At 42.7% G+C, this 12,332-nt stretch overlaps 1 protein-coding gene across 1 annotated transcript in view; it reads left to right on the top strand.

Moving 5' to 3' along the window:
• LOC140234623 (uncharacterized) overlaps nt 1-12,332 on the top strand; it is a 68,431-nt gene that overhangs the window by 30,219 nt on the left and 25,880 nt on the right. Inside the window, exons 2-3 of the mRNA XM_072314650.1 lie at nt 3,167-6,359; nt 6,833-7,000. Coding sequence (XP_072170751.1) covers nt 3,167-6,359; nt 6,833-7,000 — 3,361 coding nt within the window. The remainder of the gene's footprint in view (nt 1-3,166; nt 6,360-6,832; nt 7,001-12,332) is intronic.

Consider the following 12,332-nt stretch of genomic DNA (forward strand, 5'->3'; position numbering starts at 1 on the left):
TCAAGTCCCCCTTTTCTGCCCTACCCCCAGTAAACCAGGATCCGTCACATATCACAGAGCCTCACAGGGGGAAAAAAGATCAAAAACAAAATACATATCTCCGCTGATTTATTGGCATCCGGCTTGAGAAGATTTACACCCCAGTCCGTAATTTCCATAATTTTGATGGGACCTGCTCCAGTGATTCCCTCTATTGTGCCTCTAGCTTGGCTGACTGCTTGTTTACTTGAGCTGGAGACAGACCAGATCTACAGATGTCTCAAGCTATTATTCAGTAAATCAGCATTCATACCGCAAAGTAATACACTGTATGTTCCAGGCATTAAGATACAGCCCATACATCATATTTTTATGGAACTCCTGCAAATGTGAAGAATTTGGATTTATCCACATTTTTTATGACTCTCAAATATTGGTCGTAAAAGTGCATAATACATTAGACAAGGTTGATGTAACCGATCATTTGAATTTCAATTTTCTAGTGCTTTCATAATTCATAGTTTCGGTCATAATGCCAGCTTTCCCTTATTCTTGAGAATAAATGCACTAACAGCCATTTGCATCACAAGGCAAAGTTGTTAAGCATAATTGAATCTGACATGTGGGTGGGGGGGGGGGGGGCAGACATATAATACTGTTGAAATTCACAGATGATATTCCAAATTTGCCATCTGGAATCCCAAGCCACTATATACTGATGATAGGCTGTGATAGAGAAAAGTAGTAAACTTGCTTTCATAAGCGTGTCATTTACAATAGGAGATTTGGTCATCCAATATACTGTGAAACTTTGCAATTGCTATAAACTCTGTTTCAAGGAGAGGATCCATGTGTGGCTTCTTATTACTGTACAGTTGAACCTCTCGTATCCGGACAAGTCGGGACCGGGGCTCATCCGGATAAGGAATTTGGCCGGATACGGGAGACTCAATGCTTTATACATGTACATATACATACACATGTACTGATGAAGCCCATTGTAGTACCACATGTAGTAATGTGTATACTGCAACCTTTTCATTGTTACATTTGGGGATGTTTCGGGATGTTGAAATGTCTGAAGGTAAGCAATTTGGAAGGAAATTTGATGCAATGTATGTTAATCATATTGGAAGTAATATGTAATTCATGTGTGTTTGGGTAGGAGTTCTCAAGGAGTTGGGAATCCCCCTTTCTTCCCGTAATTATTAAAAAAATATCACGGCGAGATTGCGTCCGGATAATAGAGAGATCCGGATAAAGGGAGGCCGGATAATAGAGGTTCAACTGTATTTACATGTATGTTCTCAAAAATAAGCAAAGTGCCATCATCTTATGTGCACACTCAGCCAAGTCTTATTCCTTTGATCCGTCAAGTCACAGAAACCAAATTTATGAATATTTTTTTCTTTCTTTCTTTCTCACATTGGCAAATTGTTGTTGATTGTTTTCTAATCATTTACCAGCAAATTCCATCAGGGCTTGACTGATAACCAGTTGTGTAACGTGGACATTATTAACCACATGCAGGCCTGCGGGTTTCTGACCAACTTATGAAAGGCCAATGTACATAAATATACTCATAAGTGATAGCCTCATAAAGTGCATTGTTAGATGAGTGTATGTTTAAAGGTTAACTTTAAATCAAGATGGAGTGCAAGCTACTTCAAGCATTTTTATGCATGTTTACAAACATGGCACTACAGTATCCCTGTGTGCAGTTTGACAGCAAGTATATTACAACTTTTTTTATCTTTAGTGTCTACAAACTAAAGGCATGTGATGGTCAAAAAGTTCAGTAGATGGCACTAGCATTCAGTACACTACATGTACAATCATGTGTATAAGTTATATTTCAGGTTTGAAAAATACCTGTATAGTAGTGCATATGACATTTTGACAGTTTACTAGTGGGACTGTGTCACCTGCTTCATTGATGGTCATGTGTTGGGTTTTATCTCTCTGTTAAGGAAAAAATAATACTTTCTCATCTCATATTTTGCAGTCAAACATTGTATGATATTGACATGCATGTGTGTAGTTGTTGGTCCAAAACTGCACTTTACAGGCATTCAGTGTACGCGAACCGCAGTACACCACATGGGCCACGAAATGTGATACAACTAACTGAAATGTTCACCCAGAATTAACGAGAGATTTTAATTCATCATGGCAGTGGGCTGTGCCATACTGAATTTCATACCCACCACTGCTCAGGAGCTCATCCCCCGTATCATGATTTAGTCTAATTAATCCTTCCTACGTTGGTTTTAATTGTAACTCTCAATATTTGGCTTAGCGATGCAAGTCAAACTCGGCACGCATTGTGCACCCTGTGCCACGCTGTTTACCCTGCAGCCACTTCAGGCCTGACTCGGTCAAACAAGAGGGGTGGGCTGGGGCAGAATTTTGATATGCCTATGATTAATCAGTTTGCTGGCTGATTTGATGAGTGCAGATTGTGATGGTACTGTTGCCGACGATAATGAAATTGGAATACTCCGTGTTTGCATCAAATTCCGACGACTAGTACTAGTTGCTTTTGCTGGACAACCAATTTTCTGCAGTGCAAGGTAGAACTTTGTAAGGTGTATTGTTGTTAGACCGCAGTTTCCTCTTAGCCTCGATTTTTTGTCTTCTTTTTCTGTTTTTACTGACTGGGTTTTTTCCATGGCTGAGTGTATCACAACATGGCAACATGTGTTTTGTTTTCTGCTGTGAACAATCAGTTGCATTACTGGATATGAGGGCCACATATGTACAACTACTGTATTAGAGATACTGTAGCTTTAGGTAAAAAAATATTTTATTACCGCTGTTTGGAGGTATTACTTTGCTCCGTACACGTATCTACTTTTAAAAGTATGAAATCATGAGTGTTACTTTGATGATAACAGTTTTCATGTGTCCTAATGAATGTCCTGTCGTGCAGTCATATATCATATGAGTAGGTGTCTTTTTCTGTTAGGTACTGTAGGTTGCTTGTCATTTCAACAAAGCAATGTATCGACTGGTGATCATCTTTTTAAATTGACTTCACACCTACCCTTCAGGTATTGAGGTAATACAAAACTTTAAGAAAATACAAACTGCTTGCTGGAATTATACGAATTTATTAAGTTAATATCTTTTCTGATTTTGAACCCATTCTAAAGTGTCATTTTCTCTCTCTTCTTTTTACTTGCAGTCTACTCAGGTAGAGTCTAGGCTGCCTACTCTACAGCCCAGGAGGTCACTTTTACCAGCGCCCAAGGCAGTCCACCATCCGCTCCGCTCCACCGACATCAAGCCACCGCACGTGTCGCCTTCCACTCCGAGTGTTCCCTTTCGACATCTCATCGTTGGGCAGCGTGTGGAGACCACCGACGGTAGGACCGGCATACTGCACTTCAAGGGCAAGACCCACTTTGCCCAGGGATGCATGTGTGGCATTGAGCTCGACGATCCTGTCGGAAAGCACAACGGGTCGGTCGACGGCATTCACTACTTTGACTGTCCACAAAACTACGGTGTCTTTGTGCCAGCCCACAAGGTCCACAATCTACCTCCCCCGTCGCCTACCAGCCCCACATCAACTCTTTCACAAAATTCCAGTACTAGTATATGCAGTAGAGACAGTAGAGAAGTGAAGGTTGGCACTAGGATACCCACGTTAGGTCTGGGAGCAGGAAAAGTTCAGCGACCAAAGACGTTACCCGTGAGCAAGGATTCCACAGCAGCTTCCAAACTGAAGCCGAATAAAAGAACTAGCAAGAACTTTGATTGCGGCAAGAGCGACACTTCTTCAGAAAAGTCCTCAGCATCAGGCAAGCTGTTTCAATCCAAGAAAATCAGCCCTGTTCACACTAACATTACCCATTCCGGTTGGACAGGGGACAACAAAACCAAAGGGACTAGCAAAAGAACTACAGAATCCCAGATAGACAAATTCAAACCCAATTCCAATACCACTTTTACTGTCTGTGAAAAGAAACGCCAATATGCGAGGGTGAACACAACTCAGGACAAACCCGGTCGGACAAACAGTGGGGAAGAAACCAGTAAGAGTCTTCTTCAGCGGAAACTTGCACGCAATAAAGATGTGAATGCCAAACTCAGCTCGCGCCCAAGTCTGAGTGACTTGACAAGAACGTTTGAGGAAGGGGGTGCTGATGATAGGCAGGGTAAACCTGATATTGTGGAAGGCTGTTACTCAAAATTGAATGAAACATTTGAATTGGATAAGGAGGTGTCATCATTTTTCCAGCAGTCCTGTTCAGGAAGTCTTGGGTGGGACGATTCGCACTCTTTGAGTCCTCTTGAGGATAGTTCGTCTGGGCGTGAAAAGTCAGACTCCAGTTTAGCGTGGGACTTTGAGGTACCGCAGTCCTCCACACCAGTGCAAATACATTTACAAGTGAGCTCTGATATTAGGACTTCTATACCAGAAGAGCCTCGAATCTATCCTCTTGGTATTGGTGCAACAGCTCCTGCCTTCCCAGTGGACAGTCTGTCGAGTTGTGACACCGAAAACACTGACGAGGAAGTGGAGTATAATGAATTCTTAGCAATCCCATCATTCCTGGACACGCCAACCGGTAGATGTAAGTTTGACCTGTTGACTCCGGAGGAACTAGAGCAAGCATTAAACGAGTACAACTTGTTGCCTGACGAGCTGCAGGACGCAGTAGACTTTGAGCCTCAGTTTTCCGACGTGAAACCGAGGATTTGGGAACCTATAACAACTGTGGAGGACGAGTTTTTGCGTGAATCAAACAACACTCTGTTCACATTGACTGCTATGGATCAGGAGTTAAAAGAGAAATACGAGGGCATTGCAACTCCACCAGTGGGTAGCCAGGCAACAACTCCTATTGGCATAGCATCAAATGGAATGGAAATAGATGCTTATCCCATGGAAACTTGTGGAACTGATGCCCAGGGCAACCCTCGTGAATATCCCAGTGTGCTTCAGACCCCGACGTCTAATGGGTATGACAGTGTCAGCACTGGAAGTGGAACGGTTGTGGCGGATGCGGATCAGAGTAAGTACGATGAACGTGTCTTGTCACAAGGAGCCCTGAGCGATGCCAATGACACCACGCTTGTGGACAATCCCTCCAGCATGGATGATGGTGTGGATCTTTCAGAGGAGTTTGAAATGGAAGTTGACCCTCACAACACCACGTATGACATTGACATTGATCTGGTTGATCAGGAGGAGTCGGAACCACCCAATTCCACCTTTGTTATTGAGAAGTGCTCGGAGAAACGCCAGGAGGGTGATGGGCAGGAGGTCAAGGTTGATCTTCACTTTGAGAGCAACAATAACAGCCAGGTGCCTATGTCTCCTGTCGACCTCCTGGAAGGCACCCAGCACCTGAAAACCAGTGAAGTCATTCCTGAGACAGCTAATTGTCGTGGGGGTATTGTTGTCTCTCATGGGACCGACGTTGAGGTGTCCCAGTCAAATGGGATGACCAGTGGAAGGATAGTCACTTCCACTTTAGCTCACACCCAAGATGGTTCTCATCTATGTTACTCGGTGACCAGCGAAGAAGCGGCTTCTGCAAAACTTGAACGCATCATGATGGATACGGAGGAGGATCTCAAGTTGCAGCTGGATGAGATGTCAGTCACATCCACCATGGCATGCAGCATAGATGAGAATAAGAGCGTCGAGTCGGAGAGCAGCAGAACGGAGAGTGAGCGAGCCAATGACATTCCTGAAACCAGTTCCAGGACTCTGCAGGGGCACCCATCAGGAGAGCTGCAAGCCGTCATGGAGGTGGGAATGTGCCTGACATCTCAGAACGAGCACTCGCTGTCGAATGGCACCAAGAATGGCAACCGGGACAGAGGTCATCTATCGAAAGAGGATGAGAAGAAAGACGAGGAGAAGCCCAGTGGTCCCAACAAGCGGAAGTCACTTCTACAGACACCAAAGAAGGTGTCCAAGAGCATCACACACTCGAGTCACTTCCAGGTCACACTCGCCAAGCCAAAGGCAGGAGCGTCTTCAACGACATCGAGCAACCGGCAAGGGGCAGGGCAGAACACTGCCGAGAAGGACAACAAGAAGACCTACACACCCTCCTCCTGGCGGAATGACAAAAATGCCAGTGGATCCTCTAAGTCCAGTGTCATTCCCAGGAGGAGGTCGGTGGAGAACAGGAACACGGGGAGGCTAGTGGACAAGAACCACCCAGGCCGCTACTCAGCAGATGCAGCACACATGGTCCAGAAGCTGCAACCCATACTGGATGTCAAGGTCAAAGCGGAGAGCACGTCATCCATGGAGGTGGATCCAGGCAGTGTGTCCTCCTCCAATAGGAGCATGAGGTCAGAGGTCACAGCCAGCAGCAACACATCCAAGGTTAGCTCCAGGAATGCCCAAAATGGTAAGTTTGTGATGCAAACTTTTCAGCTCATTTATAGGCTCTTGGATGTCTTGTTTTTCATTTTTCACTTAAATGTGTAGTAATTGACATTGCGCACAAGGTAGATTTGTGTAAATCAAGCACTGTTATGTCATTTAAAAATCTTACCATGCACATTTAGAGTTTGCTCTTAATGCAGAATGATGGGATACCATTTCCTACCAATTAGGTATCTATTTTGGCCTATCATCTTTTGAAACTCTGCTTGTAGGAAGTTCACAATCTTTTTTATGTGTTTTGACTCAAACCTAGGAAAAGTGTATTGCTGCTAACCTGTGTTCAGAAAATGATGCATGCCTTCACAAATGCGTTTATACATGTGCACTGTCATAACCAATGTTGTGTTTGAGATATTCTGGGACATACTGTTTTTCCAAACAAATGAAAAATGTGAACACTGATTGACTGCATCTTTATCCTTGAATGCTTGTCAGGCAAGCCGCTGAACAAGACTACCCTGTCCCTGAGGCACTCATCTGACACAAGGAGGCATGAGCGTAAGCCGAGCTCCTCCAGTATGGCATCAGACCACTCCCAGCGGACTGATTCCAGGACGTCTGTTTCCTCTCGCCCCAGCTCTAGGAGCGATGGATCCAGAGAAGGTGAGATCCTAGGTGAAATCACTTCACCTGTTGCTGTCTCCTCCCTAACTTTCATTACTGTTTAGTTAATGACCCCCTCCCCACCATCCCCCATCCCTTGTTCAAAGGATGCATTCCTGACAGCAGTTTGCCAATGATGGAATATTAACAACATGCTGAGTGCATAAGTGGTTGGAGTGGGGAAATAGGTTTTGGGGGAAAGTATCAATAAGACTGCCTTTTGATCTCAAAAGGACGCTTCCCTAGAATCATTCACTCACAAGTACAAAGTGTTGGGTGAATATGGCGATGCACAGATTTATGCTTGTTCTGCACTCGGGGTGGGGGGGGGGGATGGGAGATTACAGGCAAGCAGGGAAATGCTTAGTCAGAAACATGTAACAGAGCCAGGGTGAAAATGATGATGCTATAAAGCTGTTTCTATCCCCTTTCCTGTTGAGTTTGTGAAGATTTAGGATTATTGCTGGATTTGTAACGGGCATCCTGACAGGGGCTATATATAGCTAAAGTTGTTGCCACGGCTTGTTGCCTAGGATAGAGAGTTAGTATTGCACAGATTTCTCTGTCATACAGCAGCTGGCTTGTCAATACAGAAAGGAAGTATCAAAGATATGATGTGAGAGGAGCACATCGAGTGAGAAAATTCTTATTCTTTCTTTCTTTAATGGGGGAAAAAAAGAGTGTTCTATCTCACTCAGATATGCATACTGGATTTCTGTTCAGGCAGACCATGGCAGTAATGCTTTTTTAATCCAAGGATATGTGCAGGGAATGTAAAGGGGTTTGATACATAACATGGTTCTATGTGGAGTTGTGTAATAACTAACTTTATGCAAAAAGGACGTATGATCTTTTTGAGGTTTGATTGGAAAGTGACTTTAGCACAGTTGATGATGCATTGTTTTCTTAGTATTGAGGATTTTAAGAATGGGATGTTATCAGCAATGCAAGATATTGAGGAAGACAGTAGCATGGATACTGAGCATGTATTCTTTTTTAAATTTCAAAACCAAGAGTGTCTTACAGTCTAATTGTTTTTTAATTACCTAACTTATGTTTTAGTTGACAGCTTTTAGGTTAGATTTCAGAACTTTCGTAATGTGCTATTCAATGGCATAAAATATTATGAATGCCACATAAGAAATATTATTTTATGCAGTAACAGATTTCAATGTTTTCCAAAGACTGCTCATTTTACTAGATTGTCAAACAAAGATTTCATGTGAGGTATTTGACAGTGCCTACAGTAATATGTCTAATGAATAGGAGATTTTTTTTTTAATCATCTTATTTGCCTCACCGCATGGCAATGATGAATCTTGCAGAGCAGCATCATGTGTTGTATTAGACCCCGTTTACAGTGTGGGGCTGGGCCGAGCCGCGGCCGAGCCACGGCTGAGCCCAGCCTTGCGGGGCCGAGCCCCGCAATATTGTCCGTTTACACTGCTGGGCTCGGCCGCGCTTTTAATTCAAACCTTTCAATATTTTGTTGTAGTGGCGCTCTGCTTGTAAGCAAACGCAATTTGGTATAGTCTGGTTTTCAGACCCTTTGCCAACTGGATTCCGTTCGGGCAAAGGCCTTTGCCGAAGGAAATATCCTTTGCAGGACAAAACCACCTTAAACTATACTAGTTTTCGATGTTGAGGGGGTTAATATCCTGAATATCGAAATAGTACGGGCAGAGGGTTTGGAAGCCAGACTCAAATTTGCCGCGCATTTGGCCCAGTTTGCGTTTACACTGAGAAAAGGCCAGGCTCGGCTGAGGCTCGGCCGCGGCCGAGACCACCTCCAGAGTGTGGCCAAATGCACGGCCAATTTTGGCCCCGCATTTGGCCTTTTGCGCATTTACACTGAAATGAAGGCAGGCTCGGCCACGGCCGAGCCTCGCACTGTAAACGGGGTCTTACAGAGGGTTGAACCTACCTAAATCCTGTACGTCAAGAATAGAAACAATTCCAATTCATTTTGGCAAGATAGATTGGTTGCTCACAGGGAGTACATCCAATCTAACTGATAAAGGCTCAATTTGCTCAGTGGGAGAAAGAGGAGGAAAAAAGAGAACTGGCAGTCAACATGAACTTTAAAAAAACAAAGGAAAGTAGGCCACATTTTTGTGAGATTGGCCAGGGTTTTATGTACACAATGTATATGTGTACACGGTGAAGGCAGAGATAGACCACGGCATCAGTGCAAATCATTTATTGGCTCTCGTCAGCAGCAGGTCGTTAATTGGTTGCTATTCTTGTCGCCCCACTTTGCATATTGATGAGAGAAAGCCCGATGGGGGGGGGGGGGGGGAGCTGTGATCGAACCATTTTCTCATTTACTGCCGCACTATGCTGGCTACGCAGAGTCATTTAATGCCATGCATTACTTCGTAGAAAATTGACTATGCGTGAGATGGATTACAATTAGGCAAGCTTTGTGTATATATATATATATATATATGATTATTTATGGTGTTTTAATTCTGCAGTCTCAGAATTGGGTTATTTGATGACATATGTCATTACTTGATGTGAAAATTTAATCTGCCAAAGCACATATTTTGTTCGCATTGTGATCAAAATGAGAGTAATTGGAATATCACCGTGACACAGGGCAGAAGAAACATCAGCCATGATTGGAATGATATGAACAGATCGCAGCTTGTCTGTCAGTCGGATCGACATTTTAGAAATATTCGGGTGTAATTTCATACACCAAGCTGACAAAAAAAAAATGGAGTGATGGCAGGTTCGTCATGACAACGTGAATAGAATACCCAGTGCAATGGAGCTATGGAGATTCAGTTACATTTCATTACGTGAAATTTTGGAGAACTAACCAAAATGACTCCAAATTTTTTTTTCCCTAGTTTGTCAGACATTTTGTGGGAAATATCTTGGTTCCCTCTTCCTCCCTTTCCTGTACACAGAGTGGAGGATAGAATTTCATATGAGTAATCATTTCTGACATAAGCTAGGCATAGATATCTGAATAATGGGGGGGGGGGGAGTGTGCAATTGTCATTGTCATCATAACAAATAGTTATTGTCACAGATAAAGACGTACAGCTGTAGCGAATTACATTCAGGGCGTAAGGCCGATAACAAGAATAAACGACAATGTCGTCACTGAATGGCAGATAATGAGTTCCGGTGAAGCCTCGAGGTCAGAGGGTTTGACATTTATCATGCTTTTCTGGTATTCAGCGTTGGACACATGACTTCCCATTTCTGGACAGCCAGCATGTGCGGTGCTGTTATTGATGGGCTTCACGATAGCAAGACTATTGGGGAAAATTACAGAGAAGTGAAATGGTGATGACAAAATACCGCTGTGGTAATTACAATCTCAGCGGCACAGCACTCTCTTTTACGCAGAGCCAGTGCCCTTGCACGTTGTGAAAGCGGTGTAGCTGATGGCTAATTATTGACGAGGGCTTCGCTGCAGAGTTTCTATGTGCAATTTATTGCACATAATTTTTGTTTTTAAAAGCCCTGACCAACTAGGAACAGATTTTACCTTTTAGCCATTACTTCAGCTTTCAGATTTAAACAGATTCTGCAGAAAAAAAAACTGGGTTCCACTGTAGCTACAGATAAATCTTTTTTATTTTTACAGTACGGTGTATATCATTAGAATTAGCAAGTGGGTTGATTATTTGAGTTGGTGGCATGTGTTTCTTTTTAAGCACATGTATACTCTTACACTAACAGCTAACAAAGTTTCCCATCATTTTATTTGTTTCCTTTTTCATAATCATTGCATGACATCATCCATCATTTTCAACAACATTCCAACTGATGTTCAAACATCCAATTTTCCATCTTACTCCATTTCTTGATTTTCATCATTCTTCCCCCCTCACCATATTCCCCTATTGTGACATCTTTCATGACTTCATTCCATTACATCCATTTTTTATCATAAATTTTCTGTCATCCCAATGTCATCATTACTCCTTGAATCCTTGAATCCTTCAATCTTTTACTCCTTGTTGCCAATGCCCATATCCTTCATACTGCCCTTCCGTATTCTTCCCCTAACTTCATTCAATTCCTCTCAACTCATATATACACCCACTATAATCAACATCTCATTTGCATCTTTTTCCCTTTCATTATTCATTCCTTTTTGTCACCATCACCATCCACATCTATCTATCATTCCATCATTTTTTTTTTTGTTTCCACTATTGGCATCACCCATGTAGTGAGAAATGCCAGGCGTAATCGGTCGGCAATCAAATCGACGACGTCGGGTAGAAGTGAGTATTTTGAATAGTGCACGAGTTGTACACCAACACTTCCAGTTGATTCATTAGCATGCTGTGTTAACTCTACCAGCCCCCAACACCAGTCGACAATCACACGTGTTTTTCGGTTCGTGTTGACCATGAGAGCATGAATTATATAGACTTCATTTGTAGCAGGTGATACACCAGTATTGATACATGTGGATTTGTGGTATTGCTTCTCTGGTTTTGGTGAATGAGCATAACTAGCCTTATGCACTCGATCATTAACTAAATGTTGCATAACAAATCATTGTTACAACATGAATGAATTCAAATGAATGAATTCTCACATTTTTTTTTTCAACTGATTGACAAATTGCCCTATGGAAGTGAATAAGCACCAACTATATTCATTGGAATGAAATCTCACATATGCATTTTCATATAGCTTTAGTGCAGAGTTTGACAAAAAGCCAGCATGTGTTTACTGTAGTGGTGATGAACAGGGGTCCAACTTGATCAGCTGATGTTTCCTTTTCTACTCAACAAAACAGTTGTTGCTGTTATCTGCCATCAGTAGAACATCTGATTTGCACATATCAAAGATGACACTTTCGCTTTGAACCTGCTAGAAAACTTCATTTTCTTTCTTTTTCACTCAAATCTGATGGTTTTGTGTAGAGAATGAAAGTTTGTGCGTGGTACCATGACGCAAGATGTTTTCTTCGCTGGCAGAAAATTTAATACCCAAATATCTGCTCCACCCTTCTGTCCTTGGTGTCTGTACATTTCTCCTGCTCCTCTCTCTGGTATATTTCACACAAACCTTTTTCTTTCCCCTCTTCCAGTATGGACATGAGCCCCCCTCCTTGACCTCTCTTTCCTCTCGGTCTTCTTGGCCTGTTGTCTTCCTGTCCATCCCCCCCCCCCTCAAAAAAAAAAAGACAAAACAAAACAAAACACCCACAAGAACCTGGGTAGCAGCTGTATGGTCTAAGTAAAAGAACTTTCCTCCTACATGTAGCTTCATGAATCTTTCAAATGTCTTGCAGAAGAACAGTTCCCTGATTGAAGTATGTGCCATGCTTAAGGAATGAAATAGAATCAGA

Source organism: Diadema setosum, chromosome 11 (genome assembly GCF_964275005.1).
Source record: "Diadema setosum chromosome 11, eeDiaSeto1, whole genome shotgun sequence".
Classification (NCBI taxonomy): domain Eukaryota; kingdom Metazoa; phylum Echinodermata; class Echinoidea; order Diadematoida; family Diadematidae; genus Diadema; species Diadema setosum.